Source organism: Vombatus ursinus, unplaced genomic scaffold (genome assembly GCF_900497805.2).
Source record: "Vombatus ursinus unplaced genomic scaffold, bare-nosed wombat genome assembly UNPS02003292.1, whole genome shotgun sequence".
In the NCBI taxonomy this organism is placed as follows: Eukaryota; Metazoa; Chordata; class Mammalia; order Diprotodontia; family Vombatidae; genus Vombatus; species Vombatus ursinus.
Window position 1 is genome coordinate 4,588,822 of NW_020943070.1, and position 13,376 is coordinate 4,602,197.

A 13,376-nucleotide genomic window follows, 5' to 3' on the forward strand; every position below is an offset into this window, starting at 1 on the left:
TGACTTTGGGCAAGTCCCTTAAACTCCTTAGTGCCCTAGGCAATTTTAGGCATCTGGGGGAGGGAGTTTCCTCACCTGGAGCTCCTCCTATAAATGAAATCACTGATCTAATTCATCTGCTCTCACTCCTTCCCTGCCCTCAATGCATAAAACAGTTATGTGAAGACATTTCCAACTTGGGGAACCCATGGAAGGCCTCCTAGAGGAGGTGACATTCAGGTTGGCTTTTAGGAATTAAACAAAGATAGGGTGACTGAGGCTTTGTCCTAGGGTTTCGAATTTAGAGGGTGCTGATGATATTTCTTGGAGTATATTCCTTCCATGGCCCATTTTGATCCTCACAATTTCCTTACTCCATGAAATCTTTACCAAGAGCCCAGTGTCTCTGCTTCCTCTCCATGGAGTAGCGTATTGGCTTTGCTCCACAACCAGCCTATGGTACCTTTCCTGCTGTTTTCTGCTGGAGCAAAAATTCCAAACTCTGGAATTCAAAAGGAAAAGAGTGGAAGAGAGGGCACCCCAGGGCTAGGGGACAGCCTAAGCAAAGGCATGGTGGCAGGAAATAAATTATAGTAGACATAGTAAGGTTTTTTTTCCTCACTGACAGTGTGACCTTATTTGAGTCACTGCACCAAATGGATGTCAGTTTCATCATCTGTAAAATGGGAGAGATGATACTTGCCCTGCCCACTTCACAGTGGATCAAAGGAGGTAATGTATATAAAACAATTGATAAAGAGTACTTGTTCTTCCCTATAATTTCTGTTATAAGTAAGTGGCAATTGTGATTCTTCCCCTCATGGCTTTGAGCTTCCAGAGAGTCCCCTGCCATCTTTCTCTTGCTTACTTCACCCAGCCCAGTTGGCCTCCTGAGGGAGGTGCCTAACAGAAGGAGTTTCTTTGATTAGTTTTGGGGATCCTGATTCTCTCAAATGCCCCTTCCTCATGCTTAGAAAGACCTCTCTAGTCCCTGTTGCTCTGTAGAATTCCTATTCATCCTTTCTGCCACCTCCGCCGGGGAAGGCTTCTCTGTCACCTTTCCATCTCCACCTCCCTCTCTTCCAGGTTCATAATGGCCTTTCTCACCTTGGACCTCACATAGCACCTCTTGAAGATGCTTATAGGATCATGTATTTAAAGCCAAAAGGGACCAGAGACCATCTAGTCCAATTCCCTCATTTTACTTAGGGGGAAACTGAGGCTCAAGGTGGTTACATGATTTGTCAAAGGTTGCACTGATAGTAAAGCAGCAGCTTTCTATGTACCTATATAGGTGTCTGGTATATGTGCATATTGTCTCTCCTACTAGAACATGAATTACTTGAGGGGAGAGAGGGTTGCTGATTTTGTCTTAGTCTCCTCTGGTGCCTGGCTTGCAGCAGAAGTAACTAAATACTTGGTCAGATTTATGCAGTCTTCTCCAACAGTATGGAAACACGTTGAGGGGAAGAAGAATTCCATTTCTGTCTCTGCATCCACAGCACCTAGTACAGTACTGGGCACATAGTAGGTCTTTACTAAATGCTTGTTGATTTGATTGATTTGAACCTGGGGACTTTGACCAAACTCATTGCTTTCCCCACTGAACAATGCTGCCTTTTCAAATTACTAACTTAGTGATATTACATCTTATGGGATGTAATTATGTGTACTATAGATCCCTCTGTATTCGGGTAGGGCCACGTCTTAGCTAAGCTCCATGTCTTCCCCCAACAACTAGTCCACAGCTCTACATAAGTTAGCCCTTTAATCAATGTTAGTTGAACTGACATTTCTGCATTGATTTACAGTTTCCAAAGTGTTTTCTTCATCTACCTCTATGAGGCAGAGGGTGGAGTGTGCTTGGTCCTTTAAAAAAGTCCCCATTCTGCAAACATTTGGAGGTGGGATATTTTGTCTTCTGTTGTTGCTGGCTGTGCCCAGCTGGAGGTTGGCTGCCCAATTTGATTGTCAGTTGGGGGTGGGGCACCCTGTCCTTCTTCCTTTTCTTGCATCTCAGACACACAGGGTGGGGTACAAGAGTGTCTGTGCCTCCTTCTTGACTTTGACTGCAAGGCCCTTCAAATGCTGGGGAGTCAGTAGACTTGTGTCCTCAGTTTTTCTGTGGCCCCTTCAGCTGGGGATGGGAAATTAGTGTGGAATTAGTGATGGGGCTTCGAGGCCGAGCCCTGACTACATGCAGAAGGTTGTGGTCATGGGCACACATAGGATTATAGACCTTAAGCTGGAAGGGACCTCAGGGGTCACTTGGTGCATCTCCTTCCTTTTACAGATGAGTGCATTTATGCTCGGAGAGATCAGTTAACTGGTCCAACGTCACATGGATAGTAAACATCAGAAGTGGAGATGGAGCTCTTCCAAGAGGACTCCCTACCCAATGGGGTGCACCGCCCTGGCTGCTCTGCCCAACTTGCTATATCTCTTGGGCTCAGAGCCCTATGACCATTCCTGAGTGCCCCCAAGACCCCCATCTGGGGCTTCCCAGCCTCCTGCTTGCCCAATGCTACTACCCTTGTTGCAGTAGACCCCCAAAGAGAGGATGGACCAGAGAATGGGGACTGGGGTACAGAGCTTTTCCAACCTCTTCAGGCCAATGTGGATGAGCGCTACTAGGCCACGATTCTATCATAGCCCTCCTTTGCCAATCCCAAAGGAGATCAAGGCCAAAAAAGGAGAGACTGGCTCCCACTACACTGGCTTCTTTCCTTGATTCCCCACTCATCTCTCTCTTTCTGCTTCTACTCCTTTCATCTCCAGAGGAGCCTGTGGGAAGATGGGATGGGGGAGGCTGAGGTAGGAGAGGTCCCTGCAAAGGATGGGAGTAAGGCCGGTGGTTGTTTCCAGGGAGTGCTGGAATCACAGGTCACTTCAGTCCACAAAGGATAAACTAGCAACCCAATGGTTGCTCATTGTTTGCTGGTGATCTTCTTTTTTCTAGCAGAGAGCAGGTTACAGAATGGAACACGGGTGATGCTGGCCCTGGGAAGTGAAAAGAAGACAAGTAAGGAGCTGTCAGGGCTGGGGGTGGAGGGAGCTGCTTTATCAGAGAGGCTCAAGATCAGCAAGGTCAGAGCATACCAGGTCTAGGGCCGGAAGAGCCCTCAGGTGCCATCTGCCCAATACCCTCCTTTTAAGGCGCAAGGAGTTAACGTGATTTGCCCAGGTCTTCTAATTCCAAATTCAATTCTCCTTCCATCGTACCATGCTGTTGTTCAGTTGTTTTAGTCACGTCTGACTCTGTGATCCCATTTAAGGTTTTCTTGGCAAAGATACTAGAATGATTTGCCATCTCCTTCTCCAGCTCATTTTCCAGATGAGGAAACTGAGGCAAACAGGGTTGAGTGACTTGCCCAGGGTCACATAACTAGTAAGTGAGGTGAGATCTGAACTTCAGAAGATGGGTCTTCCTGAGTCCAGGCCCGGCACTCCATCCACTGAACCACTTAGCTACCCATTGTACCATACTGTCTCCCTAAGTTGAGATTTTAAGAAAGGGGAGAAATTGTTGTCATTAAGATGCTTTTGTGACTGATGGTAGGAGGATGGTCAGAATGGCCCTGTTTGATCTCCTAACTTTGAGGAAGCTCTGTGAAGATTGGGCAGATGGAGAGAGGTCAGGCTCTGAAGAACCAAGTAGGGAGAAACCTACTCCAGGACCACTCCTTTCCCAACCTCAACCTTTCTATCCCTTGACCATACCTTATGGCCTTGATCCATTCATCCCTTTCTTCAGGGCTCGAGGCAGAGATCTTGTAGGATTGGTGTTTCCCTTCTACGACCTTCCCATCCCCGTCTGTCTTGCAAGCTTTGATCTTCTGGCCTTTGCAGTTGGGATTATAGAGCTCCAGGCAATACTGAAAAGAGGAGAAGGGGAAAGGGTGAGGCCAGGAGGAACCAGGTGGGGAGCTCCCTCCCCATCACGGGAGATCTTCCAAGGAAGCTGGATAGCCAACTGAAATGGACCGGACTGGCCCCTGAGGGATTCAATTCAACAAGCATTGATTAGCATCACAACTGTAGAGCCCAAAGGACCCGCAGGGGCTATCTTGATCACCTCCCTCATTTTACAAGGAAGGAAACAGAAGTTCAGGGACCTGAAGTGGCTGCCCAGGGTCACACAAATAATTAAATATCAGAAGCAGGATTTGAATCCTGGTCTTCTGATTCCAGAATCAGTGATTTTTTCCCCTGTTTTTCCATGGTGCATCCTTGTATCTACTATTTACCAGATCTTAAGGGTACAAAAATAGAAATGAAATAATTCCTGACCTCAAACAACTTACATTTATTGGGAGGGGGACAATAGTTACACGGACAAGTGAATAAATAAATAAATATATGCATGTATATGGTGAATATATACAAATATATGTATATATGTTTAAATATATAATATAATATATAGTGAATGTATAGAATATATAATATATTTAATATGTATATATTGTGAATATATTATATAATGTACATATATAATATATTATGTATATATAGTGAATACATTATATAATATGTATATATTATGAATATATTACGTATACTATATATTATGAATATATGAATATAAATTATAGGTTCACTTTTGCATATATATTTATGTATATATTGTCCTCTGAACCTGTGTGTGTGTGTGTGTGTGTGTGTGATTCAAAAGTATACAAAGTAATTTCTTGTAGTGAGGCAGAGCAGCAATGACTAGGGGGTAGGGATCAAGACAGGCCTCACAGAAGAGGTGTCAGCTGAGCTGTCCGTGAAGGGAGCCAGGGATTCCCAGCCTTCCACCTGGAGGTGGAAGGCAATAGTCTAGTTTGACTAGAACTGCTCTGGCCATCCCCCTGGCACTGGGGGATCGCAGCTTTGCAGCCACGACACTATCAAATTAGGCTGCAGAGAACGGCTTGTGAATGGCTTTCAATGCCAGGCTGATGCCATTTTATCTGAGGTCAGGGATTCTTCAGTGTCATAGACTCTGTAGGCAGATAGTCTGGTGAAGCCTGCACACCCTTCTCAGAATCACGTTTTTTAAGTGCATAAAATAAAATACAAATGACCATAAAGGAAACCAATTCTACTGAAATACAGTTTTCTTTCTTTTTTAAAATTCATAGACCCCGGGTTAAGTTCCTCTGGGCTAGAAGGCCTTTAAGTTCAAGATCTTCCAGCGAGATTCTAGGAGGAAGTGGAGGCTTTGGGTTTAAACAACTTTTTCAGGATGTTTGGCAGTAAAGCTGGGTGGGGGGAGGTGTACGAGGGACAGGAAAACTTTGTGTTCAATGGGTTATTGCAATATTTGTAGGCATATGGGAAAGAATCATTGGGGAAGGAGGGAGAGAGAAGAGAGGGGAGAGAGAGAGAGGGAGGGAGAGGGAGAGAGAAAGGGGAAAGAGGGGATAGTTAGGTCCTAGAGGAAGGAGGCAAGGTTTTGAAAATAAAATTAAAAAAAAACAGCCAAAAATAAAAAGTAAAGATCAAGTAAGAACGTGAGTTTGAGGAAGTTTTTAGAAAAGTAGGAAAGAATTTGTTCAACTATTCTGCTAAATAACCCCTGCAGTTCCTCTTTCAGCACCCCCAAACCTACCGGCTTTTTGGGGTCATCCACCTTTTGGACACAGAGATCCTCCAACGGGATGATGCCCCGGGGTTCCTTATCCTGGAAAAGAAAGCAAGAATAATCTTGCTTGGGCTGTGGGTACCAATAATACCAGGGAGGAAAGAAAAGGGAGAGTAGACAGGTATCCTGATCTCATCCTAGGTCATAGTAGAACCTTTTGCAAGGATAGAGGAGAAAACCTGGTGGGGAGTTTGTGGGCTGAAAAGCTAGGAGATGCTATCTTCCCCCAACTTTCCCCCCTTTTTTCCTACATAGTGGCTACTGCTAGACAGTTGGTAGGTGGGTGGTAAGGAGGATCATAAACTGAAAGATGGAAGGCCATCAAGCCCAATCCCCTTATTTTACAGATGAAGAAACTGAGGCAGGCAGCAGGGAAGAGCCTTGCCCAAGGTCGAAAAGCTAGTGTGAGAGGTAGGATTTGAATCCAGGCTTTTCTGAATCCAAGTCCAATGCCTTATTCATGCTGCCTCTTGGATGAGCAGTAATCAAATCAATTGTACCATGGCTGTTGGAAAGGTGTGGCATTCACCTGCTTTAAGGTTCCTAACCCTGAAAGCCCCCAGACAAAAATTCCCCTTTGTCAGTCACCACTTCCTCATATGGATTCTCTTCCCAATTAGAATGTAAGCTCTTTGAGGGAAGAGACTGGCTAACCTTTGTTTTAGTGTCCCCAGTACTTAGCACATAGTAGGCACCTAATAAATGCTTTTATTGATTGACCTGCAGAAATACTCTCCCATGATAGTATGCAAACTCCCAGAGGGAAGGCAGTGTCTAGCCTCTGTGTTTGTATCTTCAGGACCTGGCATAGTGCCTAGAATACAGTAGGTGCTTAATAAATACTTTTTAATTAATTAACTCGTTGATTAGTTAATTCACTAAGGTGTACAGAAGAAGAACGTGAAAACCTTAGGCAAACTCCTTAACCCCATCGGGTCTCAGTTTAGAGGCACAGTAGAGGAATGAATAGAATGCTGACCCTGAAATCAGGGTGAGACGGGGTAAATCCCACCTCTGACGTTTACTAGCTGTGTGACCTTTGGCAAGTCACTTCTCCTCTGATCCTCAGTTTATTTATCTATAAAATGGGGTTAAGAGTAGCTAGCACCTTCTTACCAGGATTATTGTGAGGATTAAAAGCAATAATGTAGTTAAGATAATTTAGAAACCTAAAATTTCAGTTAATTTGCATCCTCCCCAGCCACCCAACTGAGATACTTCCTGGATTCAATAGTGAGTCAGTGTATACACTGATGTAAACTGTAGTCCTTTATCCTTTGCCCAGGGTGGGGAACCTATGACCTGGAGGCCATATGTGGCCTTCTAGGTCCTCGGGTGTGGCCTTTTGATTGAGTCCAAGTTTTACAGAACAAATCCTTTTATTAAGGGGATTTGTTCTGTGAAGTTTGGATTCAGTCAAAGGGCTGCACTTGAGGACCTAGAGGGCCACACATAGCCTCCAGGGCACAGGTTCCCCACCCCTGCCTTTGCCTCTCTGTCTCATCTTCTTGTGTCTCTCCGTTTCTCCTCCCATCTGTCTGACCCCTCCTCCTCCGTTTCCTTTGTTAGCTTCTCATCTTTCTCATGCCCCCTATCTGTGGGTGCCCTTCAAGGCTCTGCTCCAACCCTTTTTTCTTTTCACTTTCTATTTTGTTATTCACTGATTTCATCAACCCCCATGGGTTTAGTCATTATCATCTCAGACAGATGATTTCCTGATCTCTGGATCCAGCCTTATGTGGCTCTCTTCTGGACCCTTTGCTACTCTCCCCACTGCAATCCACCCTCCACCCAGTTGCCAACGTGATTTTTAAAAAAGAATTAAGTCTGACCCGATTTCCTCCCTCTCCTCCTTCCTCAATGAGCTCCTCCAGGATTTAGTATAATGTCCTCGATTTGGCATTTAAGGCCTTTCACACCCTGGCCCTTTCGTGCCTTTACTTCCCTCCATGGACTCTGTGTTCCAACTATTTAGGCCTCCCTGCAGGGTTTGGACTCCAATATTCCACCTCCCATCTCGAGCTGTCCTCCGTGCCTGGAATGATGTGCTTCCTCCCCTCTGACTGGCACCAGGATGAAATTGCCAGGTACCATCGTGGTCTGGGGGGAGGAGTCTGGGGATAGGCTTTACCATTAGGTGAAGGGCTTACTGTGGTGAACTCAAAGTAGTAGAGGCAGTTATCTGTCAGGATGAACCAACGGCGTTTCCAAGTCTTTACCCTTCCACCTGGAGAGGAAACAAAAGGCAGGTGAGATGTGGGCGGTCCTGAAACTTCCTCCCAGACCTGGGGAGGGGACCACGGAGCTGTCTTTTGAGAACCCTCTTCCCTGCCAAAAGGCCAAGACCTGGGCATTTGGAATTTGCCTCCAGCTCCTAACCAGCTGAAGGTGATGGCTTCCCACCCCCTGCCAGCACGTCCTGAGGGCCCTTATCTACCCCAACAGTGAGGGATGGAGGCCTCTGACCAGTTCTTACTACACACAGCTCTTCCCCAGGCAGATGGAAAGTGACAGAGCCTGGAGGGACAGGAAAGAGCCTCAGAGCAGGGGGAGAGACTGGAGCCCCAAGGGAAGAGAAGGGCAACTCCCAGCAGAACACCAGGTGTCAGCCTTAGCATGTAGCAGCAGCAGCTAGAAGGAGACCGCACTCATCTCCAGCCTGAGATGGAAGTCTACTGCACAGTCTGAGATCTTCCATCTCTCTCCTTTCTCCTCCTTCCTTATCTTCTTCCTCTTTTTCTCAAAGAGTTCCTCTCTCCCTATTTCTTTTCTTTCCCTTCTCTCTCTCTTTCTTTCTTCATCTCTTCTCTCTATCACTTCCTCCTTTCTTTCCTATCTGCCCACTCCCCCTCCCTCTCTTCCTCCTCTTCCTTGATTTCTCCTCTTCCTAAGTTTCTTCTCAGTTTCCTTTCTCTGCCTCTCCTCTCTCCTTTTCCCTCCTTTCCCTTTTTATTCTCTCCCTGGTTCCTGCTTTCACTTCTCTCTCTGTGTGTCCTGTCTGTCTCTCTTCCTTCCCTCCTATTTTCTTTTCTTTTTTTTTAAAAAAATTTTAGGCAATTGGGGCTAAGTGACTTGCCCAGGGTCACATAGCTAGTGAGTGTTATGTGTCTGAGGCTGGATTTGAACCCAGGTCCTCCTGACTCCAGGGCTGGTGCTCTATCCACTGCGCCACCTAGCTGCCCCCCTTCCCTCCTTTTTTAACTTCTCTGTCCCTGCCCCTCTCTCCCTTCTCCCCTCCTTTTCCTTCTCCTTACCCTCTCCCTCTTGCATCTTTATGTTCCTCCTTCCTCCTTCTCTCTTTCCCCTATCTTTTTCTCTTTTCTGTATTTTCTATTTCCTATTTCTTCTCCTTTTTTCTCTCTTTTACTCTTTCTTTCCTTCTCTATCTCTCCTTTTCCTGTCTTTCTCTTTCCATTCTCTTCTCTCTTTTCCCTCTTTCCTTTTCTTCTCTCTCCTATTTCCTCTTTTTTCTTCCTCTATCCCCTACTCTATCTCATTCCCTTTTTTCTTTCTCCTCTATTTATGCTCCTCCTTCCCTTTCCTCATTCTCTTCTTTCTTTCTTTTTTCTCTCTTTCTCCCTTCTTCCCTCCCTTCTCACCTCCTCTATTTCCCCCACCTCTTTTCCCCTCCTCCTCTCTCTTCCTCTCACTCTCCTTCCTCTTTCTTTCCTTTCCCTTCCATTTCTTTTCCCTTTACCCCTGACCTACAAAATCAGCAGAAACAAAAACGCATCACACCTACACAAACAACCAGACTGATACACACTGTTCTCAGCTGCACCACTGTCAGTAATCTGAAGTTGGTCTCCAGCTTTTCTTCCTTCCCCCTCACTTGTCTTCTCCCTTCTTCCCCAGACCCCAGGGCTCTCCTGCTTCCAGCCTTCCTTCCCCATCTTCTTCTGAACCCAGAATGTTGCCCAGGGGCTGCTGAGGAATGAAGCATGGGAAGGCAACCTGTGTTGAGCTTCACATAGCTGTGGTCACCTCTCTGGTCACTGAGGCTAAGCAGGACAGCCCCTCCCCAGGCCATGGTGTGATGGCATTAATCTGCTGCAAAGAGCAGCTGTGGTTTTCATAAACATGACCTCAAGTCAACTTTTAAAGACAAATTCAAGTGGAGGAGAGACACCTTCCCCATGCACCCAGGACAGCTCAGGTGAAGACCCTAATATATCCTCAATCTGCTGCTAGGGCTGGGGAATGAAGCCAGGAGCAGGGTGGAGAATGCTAGGGAGAAGCTCATGATGGGTGGCAGTGGTTTCTAAATTTCAGTGCCCTGGATCAAAGCTTCAGTAACCTCTCCTTAGTTATGGCTCTGGCTATAGACCCATAAGGAAACCTTGCTTCTTCTTAATCCAGCCTTGCTCCTTAGGAGAGCCCTTTCAACCAGTCATTCACACCTTAGTAAGAATTTAATAGGGCAGCTAGGTGGTGCCAGGTCTGAAGTCAGGAAGACCTGAGTTCAAATCTGGCTTCAGACACACTTACTAGCTGTGTGGTCCTGGGCAAGTCACTCAACTCTGCCTCAGTTTCCTCATTGGTAAAATGAACTGGAGAAGAAAACGACAAACCACTCCAGCATCTCTGCCAAGAAAACCTCAGATGGGATCATGAAGAGTCAGGCACAACTGAAAAAACAACTCGACAAGACTCTAATATTCACCATCATCTATACACCTCATTTAGGAAGCCTTTACTGATTCCTTGGGGCAGCTGTGACCTTCTCCTTCAGACGTTACAGAACATTCTGCTCCACGATCTAGTATCCATTCGGTACTAATAGTTATTTGCATTGGCATTGGCATCTCATCTCCCTATTGGTCTCTAAACTCCAAAACCATCCATAGGACCATAGCTTCATGGACTTTAGAGATCATAGCCCAATCACCTCCTTCTAGACAGCTTTTAGATTTTAGAGCTCAGAGAAGTAAGTGACTTGTCCAGGGTCATACAGAAAGCAACATCAGCACAGGAACCCGGGTCCTCTGATTCAGAGCAAGTGCTTTTTCTGCTTTTATCCCATCTCCTTTAGGGGCTCTTGTACCTTCCCCAGGTTAGAACACAGGATGCTATACACAGCAGATTTGAATTTAGAGCAATTGGAAAATTTCCTCTGACTGTGTCTGGATAGGAGAAAAAGTCTAGTCTCCTGGCTGTAGAGCAGGAAGGGACCTCAGAGGCCATCTGGGTCAACCCGCTCATTTTACAGGGGAAACTGAAGTCCAGAGAAGGAAGGTGAATTGCCTAAGGTCACACAGCAGGTTTCAGAGGTGGGATTTGAACTCAGGTCCTCAGACACCAAAGTCTCTTTACAGTATACCACACTGCCTTTGAGCCAGGCTAAGGGGATTTGCTGGTAGGTTTTTAGGGTGATGGGAGGTACCCAGGTGGAAGGGGGCATTGGAAGGAAGCACCAGGGAGAAGCAAGGCAGGGGGTGGAGTGGGGGGAGGACATTGCTCTCACCCAGTTTGAGGAGCCAGCCTTCCCGGTCCGGATTGAAGAAGGTGTGAGTAAGGTCATTCCCATCGTCTTCTGGGATGGAGAAGGGCTCACTCTTAATGCTGTCAAAGAGATTCTGCTCCGGGGAGAGAAAAGAGAGGTGGGAGCTTGACCGTGTTTCAGCTCTAACTAGAGAGGGCCCTGTTAGCAGGACTTGGGCTGCCCCTGGGGCTGATCAGGGACTCCTGAGGGAACTTTGGGTTTGCCTACACTTTCAGACTCAGACAGATGAAGTGATTCATGAAATGTCAGAGCTGGGAGGGGCCTTAGAACAGGGAATGTCAGAGCTAGAAGGGCCTTAGAACAGAGAAAGGCAGAGCTGGGAGGGGCCTTAGAACAGGGAATGTCAAGACTGGGAGGGGCCTTAGAACAGGGAATGTCAGAGCTGAGAGGGAGCTTAGAACAGGGGATGTCAGGGCTGGGAGGGGCCTGAGAAATCATACAGCCAATTCCCCCATCATTTCACACATAAGGAAACTGAGGCTCAGAGACATGAACGTCATACAACTGTTTAGTGGAAGAGCTGGCCTTGGAACTCGAGTCTAGACCCTATTCGTCCCCTTTTTACCACTCTGCTTCCAAGCCCTCACTTGCCAGGGTTCGTGTGAGGTGCCCTTTGTATGCAGCAGAACAATAAATGAACGGTGTTCTTACACTGATCCCCTGGAGAGATGAAGGTTTGCCGGCTTAGGTGGGTTTCAGGGGTAGATGGGGCTCAGTGGAGGCTTAGGAGGGATGGTGCTCTCAAAGACTGCTAGATCCCTCAACTCAGCCTTGAGGGGGAGGCCCAGAAAGTGAAATCCGGCTTCTGTTTACAGGGTTTCAGCCCTTCTGTCACCCACGCAGGCCAGCAGGCCTGCGCAGCTGGGAGCTCCCCTCCCAGAAACAAGCTGCTGACGTGCCCACGTGGCCAGCTGCCTGTTTGTCCAGGTCTCTGCCTCTGGAAAGCAATCTCAGCACCTCTAATGCTAGGCAAATATTTAGAAGGTGCCTGGGGCCCGCAGGCTTTGAGGGTTTTTCCCAGAAAGCTACGGGAACACACAGATGCTTCTGTGGTCAGTTGATCATGCTTTCCCTCCTACCCTGGGGAGCAAAAAACCATCCTGCTGAGCCCATTTCTTGCATCCTGCAAGCATGCCCCCACAGGAAAACCCGCCTGCCCCACTGCTGCCGTGCCCCAGCCGCCCACCCACCATCATTCTGCTCTGTGAGCTAGTCATTCAGAACATAGATGGGTCTGTGCCGGAGGGATTGGGCAGTAAGAAGGAGCAGAAAGAGCCTTGGCTTGGGAGGACAGGACCTGGGCACCAGCCTGGGCATACCTGAAAATTTGCTGAGGGACTGAGGGTTGGTTGATCCCCTCTTTGACACTTGATTTCTAAACTATACATTGAAGGGGCTAGTTCTGACATTCCCTGTTCTCAGGCCCCTCCCAGCCCTGACATCCTCTGTTCTGAGGTCCCTCCCAGCTCTGACATACCCTGTTCTAAGCTCCTTCCTTGCCCTGACATTCCCTGTTCTCAGGCCCTTCCCAGCCCTGACATCCCCTATTCTAAATCCATTTCAGCTCCGACATTCCTTGTTCTGAATCCACCTCAGCTCTGACATTCCTTGTTCTAAATCCATCCCAGCTCTGTCTGACATTCTCTGTTCTAAATCCATTCTAGCTCTGATATTCTATTTTTTTTAAGCTCCTTTCTATACTAGGTTTAAAATTCAATGATTCTATGATGATAAGAGACGTGGGCCCATATGGAGATAGGCATTTATATGTCAGAAATCTTCTGGTTCCTCTCCTCTCCCCTCTTCTGCAACCTCCTCACCGCCCTCCCCTCCCTTTCTATCTAAGACAGAAGATAACAGCCTGAAATATGTTCTTTATTAAGAACTAGATGCAAATTCTGCTGGTGCCTTCCCTGAAAGTGGTGGAAGCGCCATGAGGAGGAGCAGGGGAGGGGGAAGCGTCACAGCTAGCTTCCTGACACCAACTCGCTTTCAGTTCCCCGTGGAAATGGAGGTGGGTGGGGTGTCAGCCAAGGTAGGAGGAGAGAGAGTCCCCAGAATGGAAATTCACCAGTGAAGAACTCCAGGAGGGTGGAAAAGAACTGTGTCAGGGCTACTTCTGGTGGCCCTGGGTTCTAGGTTTGCTGCTGCACTAACTAGCCTGTAATCTTGGGGAAATTCCTTCCCCTCTAAGGGGCCTCCATTGCTCCATCTATAAAACTAAGGGAAATAATCTAGGCGGTTTCCAAAGGCCCTCCCAGC

At 47.1% G+C, this 13,376-nt stretch overlaps 1 protein-coding gene across 1 annotated transcript in view; it reads right to left on the reverse strand.

Annotated features, from left to right (window-relative positions):
* Positions 1-1,728: 1,728 nt before the first annotated feature.
* CYTH4 (cytohesin 4) overlaps positions 1,729-13,376 on the reverse strand; it is a 36,715-nt gene continuing 25,067 nt past the window's right edge. The window contains exons 9-13 of the mRNA XM_027871333.1: positions 11,076-11,187; positions 7,762-7,838; positions 5,579-5,650; positions 3,700-3,854; positions 1,729-2,979 (exon numbers count right to left, since the gene is read on the reverse strand). Of these exons, the coding sequence (XP_027727134.1) occupies positions 2,907-2,979; positions 3,700-3,854; positions 5,579-5,650; positions 7,762-7,838; positions 11,076-11,187 (489 nt within the window). The 3' untranslated portion in view covers positions 1,729-2,906. The remainder of the gene's footprint in view (positions 2,980-3,699; positions 3,855-5,578; positions 5,651-7,761; positions 7,839-11,075; positions 11,188-13,376) is intronic.